Source organism: Azolla caroliniana, unplaced genomic scaffold, assembly GCF_043228905.1.
Source record: "Azolla caroliniana isolate FFs.n. ecotype wild unplaced genomic scaffold, voAzoCaro1.0.p SCAF_11, whole genome shotgun sequence".
In the NCBI taxonomy this organism is placed as follows: domain Eukaryota; kingdom Viridiplantae; phylum Streptophyta; class Polypodiopsida; order Salviniales; family Salviniaceae; genus Azolla; species Azolla caroliniana.
The window spans coordinates 2,881,456-2,899,004 of NW_028230446.1; the positions used below are offsets into that span (position 1 = coordinate 2,881,456).

Sequence of the window (17,549 nt, forward strand, 5' to 3'; positions counted from 1 at the left end):
AACCGACAAGGAGAGAGACAAGAAGAAGAAAGGAGTCGAGTCGACAAAGGAAGTTGACACATCTGAACAAGTCGACATGGAGAAGGACAGAGTCAAGAAGGACAAAGCCGATAGGAAGAAGAAGGCCAAGACCTGGACATGGTCTGATGTGGTGAAGGGCCTGGAGCCGGAAGTCGAATCGGGAGCAACCGATTCGGACAAGAGCTGGAACAAGTTGGAGACACCCGATTCAGTACAACAGACGGATTCGGAAGAACCGGATCAATTCAAGGCCAAGAGGACTAGAAGGCAGCGAAAGTCGACGCCAACACGAAGGAATCGGCGAATCGGCAAGCGCCGAAGTCACAGCAGCGAGGGAGCTGAGTTGGGCCTGTTGAGTAGACAAGCCGACCGAGGAGATCGAGGTGCGCGGAATCAAAAGGGTCGCGGCAAACGGGACCGGACCGGACGAGGAGCGCAAGCGAGGCGGAGTGACGCCAGAAGGAGCCGGGCGGAAGGACCGGCTGCCATGGAGACTAACACTACAATCCGACCTCAAGTTGAGCTTGAGGGGGAGTGTTGAGCGGCAAGATCAATCGGATCCGGATCAACATCCGGAAGGATGAGCCGGATCGGTGAGCCGGTGAGCAAGCGAGCCAGTGAGCTGGGGAGCTGGGGAGCCAGTTAGCCAGATCCAACAGTAACCGAAAGCCTAGTAGCAGCCTAGACTACTAGGTAGTTAACGTCTCATAGTTAGTGTCTAACGCTTGTGCAAGCATTGAAGTACACCGTACTTATGTCAGTCCTCTTAGGACTTGTATAAATAGTGTTGTTGAGCACATTTTATGTACAGAGAACTATTATTGTTTTGTAATAGAATTTTTAACGTTTTGCTCTTTCTCTGTCTCTCCCGCGTACTATGTATATTCCAGCTCTCCATTAAACCTGCGTTTCTGTGTTTGGTCTTCTATTGCTTCTGCACGTTATTCCTTTTACACTTCTGATCCTTCCGTGTTGTGCAAGCTTTGCCGGTTTTCCCGACCGGCTTTGCCGGATCCGGATTTGTCCGAATCGGCACGCTTCTTCCAACACTCGCTCTCCCTGTGGCCTTTCTTGCCACAGTACCAGCATTCCGTGTTGGCCTTTCCTTGCCGGTTTCCAGCACTGTTATGACTCCCCCTGCTTGTGGAGGGTCCGGAACTGCTGTTGGCACTGTCTCTGTCCCTTCGGTTCGGCTCTTGCCGGTCGTCTCCATTGTGTGCCGACCCACCTCGTCCTCCACACCCACGGGACCGATCCGCCTCCGTGAACAGCATCCGGTTGTCCGATTGAGTTTTCTTCGACCATCAACATTTATTGTAAGCCGAAGAAGGGCAGTGGCTTCTCCCGGGTGCAAATTGCCATCTAGATTGGCCCGTACCGTTGTGCTAGACCACCAAGGCAGATTTGAACCATCTCGTCTTCGTCCACCGTCACGTTGATGGACCCAAGCACGTCGTAAATCTCCTTTATCTTAGTGGTTTAGTCCATAACTGACATATCTCTTTGCCGGATGTTGTTTAGCTCTTGCCGAAGCTGCAACTTACGGATTGTGGTACTCGCGGCGAAAATCTTCTGAAGATTTTCCCAAGCCTCCTTCGGCGTTTTTGCATCCTAGATGTAGCCGAGCATCAGATCATGCACACATGAGGCGAGGCAATACAAAACTCGCCTCGCTCCTTGCTCCCATGCCAAGAAGTCCTTGTGTGCCGACTCCGATGCTACCTCGTTGGTTCCTTCCACATAGCTCCAATATCCATGCCCCAACAGGTACTAGTGCATTTTATATGACCATGATGCATAGTTGCTATGATCGAGCTTTTCCTTTGGAAGTGAACTTGCCATTCCTCTGTCCATCTTAGGTTCTTTTCTGTTCTTCACCGGGTGTTAGGGTTTGTCTTCACTAGTCACTCGTCGGCTACGGAGGTTCTCAACGCTCGCGCTTTGATACCATGTGAAAGTTAGTGTGTGGAAGTTTATGCCAAACCGGCTCTGCCGGATAGTAACAGTAAAGAGAAGAAGGTTTAATGGAAGCTTAACATAGAGAATAAGCATACACATGAGAGAGAGACAGAGCATAACATAAACCTCTATTCAAAATAATACTCTCAATATTCTGTCCATAGAATGTGCTTAGAGAGCACTTTTATATATGTCTATAAAGGATTGACAGGTACTTCAATGCTCACATGAGCGACTATCATTGACTCCCAAAAATACGCCTACATACTAGGCTGGATCCGTAGGCCTCTAACAGCCTACCAATTTCAATACGATCCGGGTCTCCGATCCGGCTCCTGGTTCCAGATATCATCCGGACACCGATCCGGATCCGGTTGACCTTGCTCGCTCAACAAGTTGGTTACGAACAGAGGGCAACATGAGGATTAGGGTTTACGTCAACCAGAGAGGGAGAGAGTCTGAGTGAGAGACAAAAGGAGAGAGAGAGAGAGAGAGAGAGAGAGATAGATTATATTATCGTCTTCGGAGGTCAAAGAGTGAGAGAGAGAGAGAGATGCACGCTATCTTGGGTACAAAGAGTGTACCACTTTTTTTGTTTTTAGATATTATGTATATACAAGTCAAAAATGCGCTACGAGTGCATTCACAATCGTGCACTAATAAAAGGCACGATGTTCCTTTATTCCCAACAACCTCCCACCTAAAGGCAATGTGTCATGAGAAAAAAAGAAGTCAGCTAAGTTCAAGTATGAACAAAGCTGAACTACATACATTTATACAGCTCCCGTCATCAATCGGCGATGAGCAAATCGCTCAATTGGAAGACCCTTCGTGAGAAGATCTGCAAGATTATCATTTGTATGTACTTTGCCAAGCTGAATGTTCGTGTTGTCAAGTACATCTCTGATGAAGTGATACTTCACCTGTATGTGCTTCGTCTTTGCATGAAAGTCGGGATTCCGAGCTAACATGATAGCACTCTAGCTGTCACAATGAAGAATAAGTAATTTTGTGATGCCAAGATCTCTCACTAGAAATGAAAGCCATAAAGCCTCTTTGCATGCCTCAATGGCAACAACATACTCTACCTCTGTAGTAGACAATGCAACACACTTTTGTAGTTTGGAGATCCAAGAGACAGCTCCTTCTGTGAAAGTAAACACTTACCCAGAAGTAGACTTTTATAGTTCGCATAACCAGCATAGTCTGCATCCGTAAAACCAACAACAGATGCATTCTGCTTTCCAAAGCAAATGCACAAGTCCTTTGTGCCTTTGAGGTATCTCATAATACGTTTCACCTCTTCCCAATGCTTTTTGTCAGGATTTGACATGTACCTACTAACCACTCCCATTATAAAAGCAATATCAGGGCGTGTAACAACCATTGCATATATCAAACTGCCAACGGTTGAAGCATATGGAACCTTAGCCATTTCAGCCTTCTCATCATCAGACGTAGGGTTGTCTTCTGCACTAAGTTTAAAATATGGAGGCAATGGAGCCCCAATTGTTTTCCCCCCCTCCATATTGAAACGCTGCAAAACCTTAGAGATATACTCCTATTGAGATAGAAAGAGTACCCCTTTCGACCGGTTTCGGAGTATTCACATGCCAAGGATGTGATTTGCATCACCAAGATCCTTCATATCAAAATTGTCATGAAGGATTTGCTTCAATGAATCCAAGGCATGAATATCCTTGCCAACAATCAACATACAAAACCAAGATAATTAGGTTGTCATCTCCTGCCTTCTTGGTGTACAAGCAGTGGTCCACTTGACTTCTACGAAAACCTTGAGACTGCATAAATGTATCAAATTCCCTAAACCCTAAACCCTAAACAAATACAAACTCCTTTTGAGCTTACAAACCATCTTCTCTTTGCCTTTAGCCACAAAACCTTCAGGTTGCTGCATATATATGTCTTCATGCAGATCGTCTTGTAAAAAGCCAGTCTTCACATCCATTTGTATGAGCTTGATATCTTCAGCTACAACTAGGCCCAAAACAGTTCTTAATGTAGTCATCTTAACTACAGGAGAGAAGATCTCATCAAAATCAACTCCATATTCTTGCTTGTATCCTTTTATAACCAATCTTGCTTTGTACTTTGGTGAGGAATCAAAACTGACCTTCATTTTATAAACCCATTTGCATGGAAGTGTTTTCTGCCCTTTGGGCAACTGCACCAAATCCCAAGTGTCATTTTTCTCAAGAGATTCTATCTCTGACAACATGGCTTTATACCATTTCTTATTGTCATGTCTGTCCATTGCTTCCTTGAAGCAAGACGGTTCGCCACAATCGGTCACCATGACATAATCAGCCACACAATTTGCATCAGGAACAAATCTGTCAGGTTGTCTAGTAACTCTAGACGATCTCCTAACCCAATGTGCATTGTTTGGTAGTTGTTGAGCCTACAAATCATCATTTTCAACTTGTTGTCCAGGCATTTCAGCCTGCAAATCAGCATTAACAGATTGTTGTTCTAGTTGTTCCTACACATTTGGTGGCTCATCATTATGGGCAAAGGCTGGCTAATCATTTCCAACCTCATTTTTTCAATTTGCAGGTAAGTTTACAACAGGTGTTTGCTACTATACAACGGGCACATTTTCTAGTCTAAAAGGTATTTCTTCTCGAAATACAGTCCTTTCGGGTTGTTTATACATGCAATTTTCCTAGAAGATAACATCATTGTTGCATACTAGTTTTCTTTTCTCGGGATCCCACAATCTATACCCCATTTCACCGTATCCTAGGAAAATACATTTGTAGGACTTTGGCTCAAGTTTGTTGCGTTCTTCTTTACAAATGTGCACAAAATCCTCACAGCCAAACACTCTCAAGTGAGCATATGAAGGTGGCTTGGCTAACCACGCTTCTTGGGGTATTCACCCTCCCAAAAACCTATTAGGTGACCGATTAATCAAGTGAACATTTGTCATAACGGCCTCTACCCAAAAACCATGGGGTAATGCAACATGAGACAACATAGTACAGACCCTATCTTGAATAGTTCGATTCATACGCTCTACAACTCCATTTTGGGGTGGATTATAAGGGGTAGTGAGTTCCCTCTTTATCCCTTTGCTGTCACAAAATGCTTGAAAGGCCTTGGACACATATTCCCCACCATTGTCAGAGCGAAGGCACTTAAGTGTCTTATCAATTTGATTCTCAACTAATGCAAAAAATGTTCGAAACTTGTCGAGCACTTCATCCTTGCTACGAATAAGGTAAACCCATACCTTCCGTGTAGCATCATCGACAAAAGTGACTAAGTATTTCTTTCCCCCTAATGATAGCCGTGACATCTGACATACATCTGAATGTACTAACTCAAGCGGGGAAGATTTCAGCCAAAGAGACTTTTTATGAGATGTTTGTACATGTTTACCATAAATGCAATGATCACAATGCTCAAAATCAACATAACGAAGACATGGCAAGTAACCCAAATGAGAAAGTACTTTCATACCAATTTCACTCATGTGGGACTCATGTGTCCCAACTGGCCATGCCACAAAGAAACACTTGGCTGCTTGGTTATGGCAACAACATGGTCACTCACACTTGATACATGGAGAGGATACAAAGTATCACTTTTACTACCCTTGGCAATAACTCTAGACCCCTTACAAACCTTCCATTTCCCATCACCAAAGGTGGTGTGAAATCCATCATCATCTAGTTGTCTTGTGCTAATCAAGCTCTTCTTGAGCTGAGGTACATACCGTAGATGTTGAAGTGTGAAAGCAGAACCATGCTGAAATTGTAATTGCATAGTACCAATACCTACAATTTCACATGCATAGTTGTCCCCAAGATGGACAACACCATGTCGACCCTCTGTGTAATCTGAAAACCACTCACGATGAGGGGTGACGTGAAAAGAAGCATCGGAATCGAGTATCCAAGTGTGCATGTCATCATCCGTATCTACAAGTAAAGCATGTTCTCTATGGTATGAAGAGACAAAGAGTACATCATTTCCACTATCACTGTCATGAGTGACTACATTCACCTCTTCAATTTTAGTATTGCTTTTCCTTGGTTGAATGTCTCTCTTTTCTTCTATGCAATCATCTATCTTCTTGCCCTTTCCTTTCTCTTTCTTCCATTTGAAACAATCACATTTAAAGTGACCCTTTTTGCCACAATGATGGCATTCTACATCTTTACCACATGATTTACTACGGCCATAACTATCAGATTTGCCTCTTTGTTGTGACCTACCTCTAGTATGCAACACACTAAAGGACTTATTGGATGTATTATTCTGCTGACTCATCTTTTCCATGAGTAGAGAACTCTCTACATCGGCATAAAGAAGCATCGCATTTGAATTGCTCATAGCAGTCCTGAAAGTATCCAAACTTTCTAGCAAGGTGCAAAGTAAAAACGTGGTCTTAAACTCATCATCAATGATGAATTTCAAGGCAACCAACTGGCTGAAAATGGAATTGAACTCACTTAGGTGAGTTGACATGGGTGTGCCCTCTATCATGCGCAAATCCATGAGTTTCTTAAGCCAATAAACTTTGCCAGTTGTCGTCTTCTGGGCATACAGTTCCTCGAGTCTAGTCCATATAGAATAGGCAAAGTCCAAACCTTCAATATTAAACAGCAAGGCATCAGGAGTTGACAACTCAATAGTCGAGTGTGCAAGCTCGTTCAACTCTTGCCAATCATCTTGGTCTATATATGTAGGCTTTACCCCTTTGACTTTAATAGGCTTTCCATGCTTCTTCTTCAGCAGGATGTTGTAGCATTGTTTTTTCTATACTGCAAAGTTATGTGCACCCTCAAGCTTCTTGATGTGCATGAGGTGGCTACTATCATTGTTTTTAGTCATGATTTCTTAGCCCAAAAAGGAGGATCAAACCTACTCTGCAGAAAACTTGACCTACTCTCCAGAAGAAAAAAAAAACCTACTCCGCAAAAAAACGTGACCTACTCTCTCCAGTTAAAAAAAGACATACTTTGCAAAAAAACGTGACCTGCTCTGTAGAAAAAAAAAATTGCTTTGCAAGAAAATAAAACATTGCTTACTCTAACCTGCTCTGCTTTGATACCGCTTTGAAGGGCAACACGAGGATTAGGGTTTAGGTCAACCAGAGAGGGAGAGAGTTTGAGTGAGAAACAAAGGGAGGGAGAGAGAGATGCACATTGTCTTGGGTACAAATAGTGTACCACTTTTTTGTGTTTTAGATATTATGTATATACAAATAAAAAATATGCTACAAGTGTGTTCACACTCCTGCACTAATAAAAGGCACAATGACCCTTTATTCCCAACACAGTGGGTTGAGTGCAGTCAGCTGGCTCACTCAAATTCGTTCTAGCCGGATTTTGAGACGAGTTTGTCGATTGATTAACCAATTGGATTTTGAATGGCAGTTGGGTACCAAACTTGCTCGGAGTGGCTACGGTGAGTGGAGGGACAAAACTTATTGTTCTTCTAGAATAACACTTAGTCGTATTGAGCACAATAAACTGCCAGTCCAATTCCGATTGCCGATTTCAAGGGGCCAATCATAGATTATGTGCCATTTGTGCCGGATTTCCATGCTTCGGGTGACCACAACGACAAGAGGGACAAATCCGACTAGTCTTTCTGAATGTCTTCTGGTCGAATGAAGCACGGATGGGGGTTGTTCCTGGGGCCAAATTTGCTTTGAGTAGTTTACGATGAGTGAGTGGACATTGCCGGATGGCCTGATCAAATGCTGTCTAGCTTGATGAAGCACGATTTAAGGTCAAATCGATGGAAAGACCTCACTTTGAGTGTGCTACAATCACGAGGGTGAAGTACAACCAGTTGGCCTACTTCAAGAGTGATTTAGCTCAATGAAGTGTCGGCTTTCCAAGTGTTTCTTCTTTAGAAAGGTGATCTCGTGGGGAGTTTTTGGCCAAAAGATTTTAATCCGATTGAAATCTCAAAAGTTGTAAGATCTTCAAGGGGGTGAAGGCAAGAGTGCTATTGAAGACAAAAGACGGCCGATAGCAAAATACATAAACAAGCTCTAATACCAAACATTGGAAATGTGGCCGTCAGATGTGGAACAAGATCAACACTTCTCAAGTGAAGAACACCTGTTGATGTGGATATAAATGTGAGAATAGGTTGAAGACAAAGTAGGCAACTGAATCATGAATCAATCTAATCAAGAAAGACAACAAAAAGAGAAGGAGACACCAATAGGCACAGAACTGTGTAACTGTATTATTAGTATCTCAAAGTTACAATCACACAATACACAACGAACAACAACAACAACTAGGTTACAAAAGTCAGTTTAAATACTAACTAACTTAGGTCAATTGCCCTTTCCACTATTTATAGAAATAGCCTAAACCTAGACTGTCCAATGGGACAATGTGAATATGTCCATTATCTTCCTGTATTCGACAATTGGGCACACACATTCTCACATGCACTCGCTTATTATATAAGCACTAGTAAAGACGAGAGTTTTTGACACATGACATTCACACATTTCACAATCACAAGAGTAAGTGTTCCTTGACATATCGATAGGAGAGATTACTTGGTCTTGTTTACATATTTTCTTGTATGTTCGAGTTAGAGAAAACAACTCCAAAGACAACATCCCCTATCCCATATTCCTTGATTTAGGGGTCATGTGGTTCCATTCACATTTCCTCACATTTCACAATGCCATGCACATTTAGGTTTACAGCAGGGAACAAGATGGTAATGTCATCTACTTCCTCAGTTTTGGATGATGTTTCCCACATCTAAAAGAAGATCAAGCATGGATATTCTGCCCTTACCAACGCCATCTTTTTAGAGACTTACACAATCCCTAACACTTCCATGTGTACATGCATTGTCCTCAAAGCAACCCCATCCACTAAATCAAACACAATATCTTTGTCTGAGAATGCCAAGCACAACGTTAATACCATATACACCGAGTTGCTCAAAGGTGCCAATACCATGTATGTTGTGTTTCTCAAACCCATGGAAGTTGAACATAATACAAAAATTCAATCCCTTGTGCTTATCGGCACCTAATGGCTAAATTTGAATTTATGGGACCATTTGTGTTAAGGGCACACTATCCCATGGGCATGCCATGTGTTACATGTCCAACAAGGATTGCATAATTCTAGTAATATAGGAACAAGAAACCTAATATAATTAAGCTTAAATATAGGATATAAACAAAAGGGTAATTCGGGAATCATGATGTTAGGCTTCAAGATTTCCATGGACCATGGTAAATTAGGAGATCAATAAGTATAAGAACCATCCATGCCCATTGTGCAAGCAAAATTATGTAGGAAAAGTAGGGTCGTTGTTCTTGAGTGAATAAATCCCAATTACAACCTATTTTTGGGGTGAGGTCAATAATCCCTATGTAGACCATCCTATCAATAGACGTAGACTATGTCATTGTCCTAGAGGAAGGCCCAACTTCCCATCTTTAGATAACAGGGCCACTATATTGAAGCGACTGATGGCAGTTATAGGATGTAGACCTTGTCATGTCCTAGAGGAAGGCCATGCTTCCAACTATTCCCCATCTCTAGATATTAGGCCACTCCACTATATATGACTAGATAACATGGCCACTATCTACAAGTGACTAACAATGGTCAGAGAATGGGAGCCCTCAAGTTGGGACAACTTCCGTCATGTAACACCACACAAATAATAGTCTTCTCGACCGCAGGTTGGCCAGTTTGATGAATCGTAGAGTGTTAAAAACGCATGCGATAATTGCGAGGCATCCGAAAAAGGAACCGAATTAGGGATGTGGTGACAAGCCGAGGGAATCAGAGATATTTTACGGGCATGATGGGAGACAGGTAAAAAGTAGGAGAAGTCTCAAATGGATGACTCTTTTTACTATTATCTCTAACTCTACCTACATATAGGGTTCAGAGTTTTGGTCTTCTTCTTCTTCTTCTATGGCTTCCAATTTTTATTATTATTACTTACACACACTACCATTACATTCACTATTAATAACTAATCACTCTCAAGATATCTGAGATACAGAGACAAGAGAAAGACCAGAGACAGAGGCAGAGACAGAGACAAAAGGGTCTTCTCCTTCGGCATGTTCTCACAGACAAAAGATTAGGAACAAGATCCGCTTCCTTCCCCCCCCCCCCCCCCCCCCGCTTCACCTGCCTATCAAGGTATGCTTCATCTCCCCTGCATACAAGAAAAACATGTGTTTCCCTCATTCCCTCTGGTTTCAAAAAGATATATGGAACCCTAAATCTTAGCTTTTCTCGCAATTTCACGATGTGGGTTCCTTTGGATTTTACGCATTCCTTGCTTTTTTCTGGATTTTGGGTCACTGCGAGAAACTGTGTCAACATTAGGGTTTCTTCTTTAAAATATAGAAGCCTAATGCTTTGGCATATTAGAAACTCAGAAGGAACATCAGATAGGAAGTTCAATACAGGTGTTGGCGACATGTATTTTCAAAAGATCATAGCAAGAAAGAAAAATCTAGAGGAGCAAGAGGCGTCTGATTTCATCCCTATCCATCATGAACTAACACAAAAGGATCTTATGATTCGATCCCCATGATCATGACCTAATGGATGTTTGACCAAGAATGGTTTTGCTATGAAGTGTGATTCTTGATCTCTGATACTATAGCATAACCAAATTTATAGTATCAGAGGTCAATATAAGAAAGTAAGGAAATTTTAGGGCATAGTATTAAAGGACAAGATTGAAAGCACATTTTGGGCATATGGTTATAAGGTTGTAAGCGCAGATTGATATTATCATTATATATTGCATAGTTTATGCACAGTATCAAAATGGCAATATTGTAAACACATCTTTGGGAATAGTATCAATTATACACACTATTTTGCATGTTATCAAATGAAAAATTGGAAAAGATTGTAAACATATTCTAGATGTTGTATCATAAGGCAGTATTTTAAATCCCTTTTTGTGCATAGTATCAGAGGGAAAGATTTGTTTTGCATTTCTTCCGTCATCTAGATGTATCACCCTTCAATTGAGGGAGGTTCACAATCTCAACCAAGAGGTGAGGTCACAGCTAGCCTGATCCTGCCACATCAACCAGCAGGAACGTTAAGTTAAATGCTTCCTAGGCCGATGCCTCCTCCCATAGATGGGAACCCTTATACAATAGAACAATTTTCTTTTCCACCACCATCTATGTCCTGTTGGTCATCACTTATGTCAAATTTCATTTCATCTCGACTGTTAGATATACAATCTGATAGTGCTCTACAGTCAGATTTTCCTCCTCACTTGCCCCTTAGTCCCCCACATCGACCACCTCCTCTGCCTTCTGAAGGTTCATTAGATGTTGGTTTTCTGCTCCTGAACGAACCTCAAAGACTGCATGATATTGAAATGTTGAAACAAATCGAGTCTTTTGCGGCTTATGTTGTGAAGAATGGTAGTTAAGTAGAAAACGTAGTGTGTGAAAAACAGGGGAGAAACCCCGGATTTGTGTTCCTTTTCCCAAATAATATAGATTCTGAAGCTGCAATTTGTCATGAGTTTTAAATATGGAAGAAGCAAAGTTTGTTGGTCTATTCACAATCTAAAACTAATGATGATCTACATAAAGGTTTTGGATCTGGACTGCCCAATGAAGAAATTCAACAAGGTGGTGAGAAAACATATAGTCAACTCCATGATGTTTTGAATGACATATAGTCATGACCATGATGTTTCGAATGAAGGAACTCATTCAACTATGGTTTCTTATCCAAAGATGAAAGGTTTGTAGAGTTTGTCATTGTATAAAATAGACTTAAAAACACCTGTAGATTTATGGAAGGATTTTATCTAATTTTCATTTCTGAGCTTTCAGGTGGTGTGAAAGATCACATGGTTATTCAAGGTGTACCTTCAGATCCTTCAAGTCATGATCCACTACCTGGAAGTGATGTTATTGCAACCAATTCATATTTTAAAGCTTCAGAAGATATTCTAGAAGAGAGTGAGTTACAGAATCCGACGAAACAACTTGCTGGGACAAGGTTATCCCGATGGGGTTTGATTTCAGTGACTCATCCTGTACAGACAGTGATTGGAAGTAAAATCTCTCCTAATGATACTGGAATACATCCAAATCTTGAGAGCTTTGGAGGTGTAAACGAGACAAGATTCAATTCAGAAAGCCTAATCAAGAGAGAGGAAAGTAATAATATCACAAGATCTCATCAAACATCAACTGATATTGATAGCACAAGGGGCTTGCGTAGTCAATATAGCGAGAAAAGAGGTGATGAATCATCAATGAATTCTCACAGACGCGCTACTGCTGACAGTATCCTAGGCAAGAGCTTGCCAAAAGAGGAGGGGAATTTGCCTCCTATTGTGGATGAATTTGGACGATTGGTTCAGAAAGATGTATCTGATAGTGAATCTGAGGGAGAAAAGAGACCCGTGAAGCGGAGGAGAAGCTATAGCAGTAATAGTAGAAGTAGAAGTAGAAGTAGAAGTAGAAGTAGCAAGGGTAAGAGCAGGGGAGGTATCAGGAGAAGTAGAAGTAGGAATAGGAATAGGAGGAGTAGGAGTAGGAGTAGGAGTAGAAATAGGAGTAGGAGGAATACCAGGAGTAGCAGTAGAAGTAGGAGTCGAAGTAGAAGCAGAAGCAGAAGCAGAAGCAGATCATCCAGTGAATGGCAGAGAAGGCTAAGTATGAGTCGCTCTCCTCGTAGAAAAGCAAGATGGAGCAGATCAAACAGGTTGGTATGGTTGCTTGTGGCATCTTAAATATATGTTTGATATGACATATTACGTTTTATATTAATATATAATGCACAGTGAATGTATGCATTTTTTCTTTGTCTTAACAGTAAATGGCAAATGGAAACTAATGGCAGTGTCAGGAGTTAACTCCTCACCTGTGGCTTAAATGAAAAGGGGCCAAACCATTAAGCTAACCCCTTTGCCATTTTTTATTGCATCTAATTATTGAGGCTATTAAAGCTATTTTTGTTTTAATTATTGTGCAGTCGATCACCACAACAGCGAAGGAGCTTTAGTAGAACACCACCGCGGTACATGAGATCGGGGGAAATGGGAAGAGGGGGAAGGGATTGGAGGGGTGATCGTGAATACTATGGACGAGGAAGGAGAGGAGGAAGGGGTGATGGACAGACTCTGTGCTTCCAATTTTCAAGGGGAAAGTGTTCTAGAGGTAGTGCATGCAAGTTTGTTCATGGTAGCAGAGAGCCACAAGGGCGTGGTGGTTGGCAGCAAGATTCTTACTTTGAAAGGCATGATCCAAGAGAGGAATCCAGCAGAAAAGAATACTGGCGAGAACAAACGGGAGAGAGATGCAACCGGAGTGGTTTGGGAAGAGAGAATCACATTGAAAGATTCGGTCCTGAAGATTTGGGAGCTGGACAAGGAAAGTATATGGCAGAAATACAAACAAATAGTTTTAACGCTCATAACGACGAAAGGGACAGAGACCACTCTACAGAAGGTGATTTTTCAAACTTGGTTACCAAGAATAAAGTGAGTATCGAGGATGCTATACCTGAAAGTTTGCAGGGAAGGATTGAGCTATTTCGAGGAAGAGATATTAGTGGAGAAGGTTCTTATGTGCAGATTCCAAAGAAAATTGGTTCTGTTCAAGATATGACAGTGTTTCCAAGAACAAATGCGATTGATATTGTTCAAAAATTAAGTGCATATGAAGAATCACAAGAAAATGTTGGCAGTGAAGAAAGAAATATCCCAGTTAAGGTAAACGCTAAAGAAGTTCTATATGGTGGCGAAACAGAGATAATGAAAAACAGGGCAGATACAGAGATGCATCAAAAATCATTGAAAGCTGTAGATGTGAGTTCGAATGCAGATGTTGTCAGTAAGGTAGCTGAGGAGCACCGAGGATCAAAAGCTAGTACTACAGGAAGCACTAAGCAAAGCTTTCCAGAAAATGATGTTGCAGCCATTGATGTGGACGAGAATTTGACGACATCAGATGTACAGGGAAAATTGCAAGAAAACACTCTAAAGACAGATATGCAAAGTAATTCTGATTCAGGTATTGTAGCATATGGAATGAATAAAGAGGGTCTTCCAATGGCAATAACATTACCAGAGAGGCAAAAGGAAACAAATGAAAGAGATGAGAAAGTACTTGTAAACTTGGACACGCAGCAGTTACAAGCAAAGAATGATGACCAGCCCCTCTCCCTGGTAAGTCTACCTCAATTTAACCCTCATCTTCCTAACTTCAGAACAGAGGTTGCCACTTCACCAATGCAAGCATTTCCTCCACAGAGCACTCAAGTGCATGCCTCTATGAATCAGCCAAGTGCTCCTGGTATGGGTCAACATCCGACACTCATAGGAAACTTACCACATCCAATTCCATCGAATTTGTCGTATAGATTACCAGCATACTCTGCAAACTCAAATACCCAATCTTTACCTTTTGGAGATAAAGTCTTTAATTCAGAGAATGGAGGTTTATCCTCAACTAGCCAATGGGGCCATCAAACTTTCCACTCTTGGCCGCCCATGCAAAATCATGGGCATGCTTTTGCTCAAAGTCAATGGCCAGCATTGAGCTCTGGACCTCCTTTTCATGGGCAAAGTCTGCAAGGAGATCCATTCTCGCAGCATCAAGGATCAAGTGCTGGAGCTCCCCAAATGGCTGAGCAATCTGGTGCATCAAATCATTTAGGCCCATTTTTCCCACATCCTGGGTCAAATCTTGGAGTAACATCATCTCAGCATGCCATTCCTAGTTATGGATCTCTTCCAGGAGCCTCTTTTCCTGGCAATCAAAATCCAATTCCAGCTCAACAATCAGGTTCGTTGAATCTCAGTCTGAATATGGGCTCAAATCTGCCCTTCCAACAACCACAATTTCCTCCTCAGCAAGGGTTTGCATCTCAACGACCACAACAAAGCCCAATACCACATCCATTTGAAGGCGATCATAGCTTTACAAGTCAACCCTTGCATCCATTTACAAGTGTCCATACAAATCAACCATTAGCTCCAAATGTGGTGAAAAGTAGTTTAAATTTGAATGCAAGTTTTGCATCATCAGCACCAATGGTGGCACAGAATAACAATGTGCCATGGTCATTTCCAATGCCATCTAATCATTTGGCTCCGCTATTTCCACCAACATCATATTCTTATCCCCTCACAATGATACCTCCCCTCTCGGGTCTTGTTAAGGTACCCGAAAGTACTAATGTGCAAACTCTGACTGATCAATATGATCCTTTATCGGATGTGCTCGATTCTCATTTGAATGGAGCTATGAAATTCACCGATAGTGTCATTCCGTCAGTTTTGCCAACAGATACACATCCCATCTCTTCGGAAAATGTTGGATTTACTGTGCACTCAAACCATCAAGCCGAAGTGAATGCAAGCGATCAAGAGGTGCATGATGTGGATGTGGGTGCACTTGACAATCTTAGTCCTGAGAATTGGAGTCCTGTCAAAGCTAGGTCAGAACAACCACTAGAACAATCTTTAAGTAAAAAAGGAAGCCGAGGTTTGAAAATGCTTAGAGCGGCAGTAGCTGATCATGTTAAAGAGGTGCTAAAGCCCACCTGGAGAGAGGGATATATGAGTAAAGAAGCCTTTAAGACAATTGCAAAGAAGGCAGTTGAAAAGGTAATTGGGAATTTGCCTAGCCATCATATTCCCAAGTCACAAGAGAAGGTTGATCAGTTTATGAAGTCATCCCGCCCCAAGATTTCAAAATTAGTACAAGTATGTGCTCTCTCTCTCTCTCTCTCCCCATGTTCCTCTCACAGTCACAATTTGCAGTCTCTACACATCTGTAGTGACTACTCAATTCTACACATACTACGTGAAAATGTTTCATGTTTTGTCCAGTAGTGCATATTTGACATCCAAGGCCGAAAACAATCTCTCTCTCTCTCACATTGATTTGTTGCCATTTCCAACCATATTTTAATAGCATGATAGTGAAAGTTGGTTTAATTTGAGGTTTTAGTGAATTTAAGGAATTTAGTATGAATTGTTGCATCCTCTATTTGCATGCTCCCACCACATCAAAGTTGTCTGTCATTATAGTGAAAGAAAAGGTAAAAAATAGACAATCTGCAACAGTTTGGTTTGAACCAAACTGAACCGCGAAACCATGGCTTAACGGTTTGACCTGTTAAACAGTTTGGTTCAGTTCAGGTTCAAGTTTTTTTAACGGTTTGGTTTCAGTTCGGTTGGGTTTGACAGTTTAGGGTTGCCACTTGATTATTTTCTTAAATATTTTTTGAACAAAATTTTCAGCTTTAAGCCTAATTCTGTCATTTTAGGAAAAATCTTCAAAATTCTGGAAAATTAAAATTTGAAATATTATAAAAAATTTAAAGATTTAAAATTGAAAATTAAAATTTTGAATTTTGACCTAACTTGAAAACGGAAACCGAACCATGAAATTGCAGTTTCAACAGTTTAACGGTTTGGATTCTTTGTTACGGTTTTGGTTTAAATGGTTTCATGGTTAAGTTAGGTTTGGTTTAAGTTTCAATTTTTTTTAACTGTTCGGTTTTAAACGTTTTGAGTTTGACACTTTCGAACTGAACCGAACCGTTGCCGATTGCTTGTTTTAAAGAATTTAAATTTTATCAAATAATGCTATTAAATTGTAATGGGACTCTGATAAATCTATTGATCTATTGGTTCACAAAGATTCATGTCTTGAAAAAAAAATAAAAAATTGAGTAGCTGATATTCTTTTTGTTTTCGGGAAATTTAATTTCAGGGTTATGTCGACAAGTATCTAAAGTTGTAAAATTCAAGGCCAGATTTGTCACAAGACTTACTTTTTTGGCTTGGATCGGCGCCACCATTAACACGCTGATGTGATGATATATTATGTATGATGGATTCGTTATTTTCACTGCAAGATTTCTGATATACATCACCCAAACATGTAAGATGAGACTGTTACGTTTTATGAGTTATTGCCGTTTTAGTACGGACATTCCCGTCTGTGTATCCATTGTGAAGGTTTGATCAAATGCTTCTTGAAGCTGGGAATGAAATGGCTTGGCAACTTAAGAGCTTCTCAAGAGCTTCGTTTCTTTATATATTTTGGCTCGAGAGAAGGCGAAGTTATTGTAACAATGTGAGAGCGTAAAATTACTATTGATTGTACTTTGTGTGTGACGACTAGTTTGGGGAAGTTAAATTCTTGTGGTTCCAATTTCGCTTGCCTATTGTTGCTTCCTTTTGTGTGCCAAATTTATTAGGTTTGTTGGCTATGTCATTTACATACATGGTTTGTCAATGGAGAACAGGTATGGAGTGTTAAATTAATTATTTTCCTATTGCACTGGCATCTAGTGCATACCATATGTGCCTTGGTTTCATGTGCCACTATGATCTTTCAAAGATGTAAATGTAGGTCTTGCTCATATTATTTGTGATGCTAACTGATGGTTCAAAGTATACAACATTTCATTGACAACAGGAATGGTTAATTCCAGTTGTGTATCTGGAAAACATATCCTCAATATGATTATTCAAAATGTTTACAGAATAATATGACAGATACATAACATGTGATG

The 17,549-nt window shown here is 41.0% G+C and overlaps 1 protein-coding gene across 1 annotated transcript; it reads left to right on the forward strand.

Moving 5' to 3' along the window:
- Positions 1-11,558: 11,558 nt before the first annotated feature.
- LOC147857591 (uncharacterized) lies at positions 11,559-17,312 on the forward strand. Its single transcript, XM_087326755.1, has 4 exons — positions 11,559-11,747; positions 11,840-12,719; positions 12,990-15,726; positions 16,742-17,312. The coding sequence occupies exons 1-4, from the start codon at positions 11,672-11,674 to the stop codon at positions 16,769-16,771; spliced, it is 3,723 nt and encodes a 1,240-aa protein (XP_087182881.1). The 5' UTR covers positions 11,559-11,671; the 3' UTR covers positions 16,772-17,312.
- Positions 17,313-17,549: the final 237 nt, after the last annotated feature.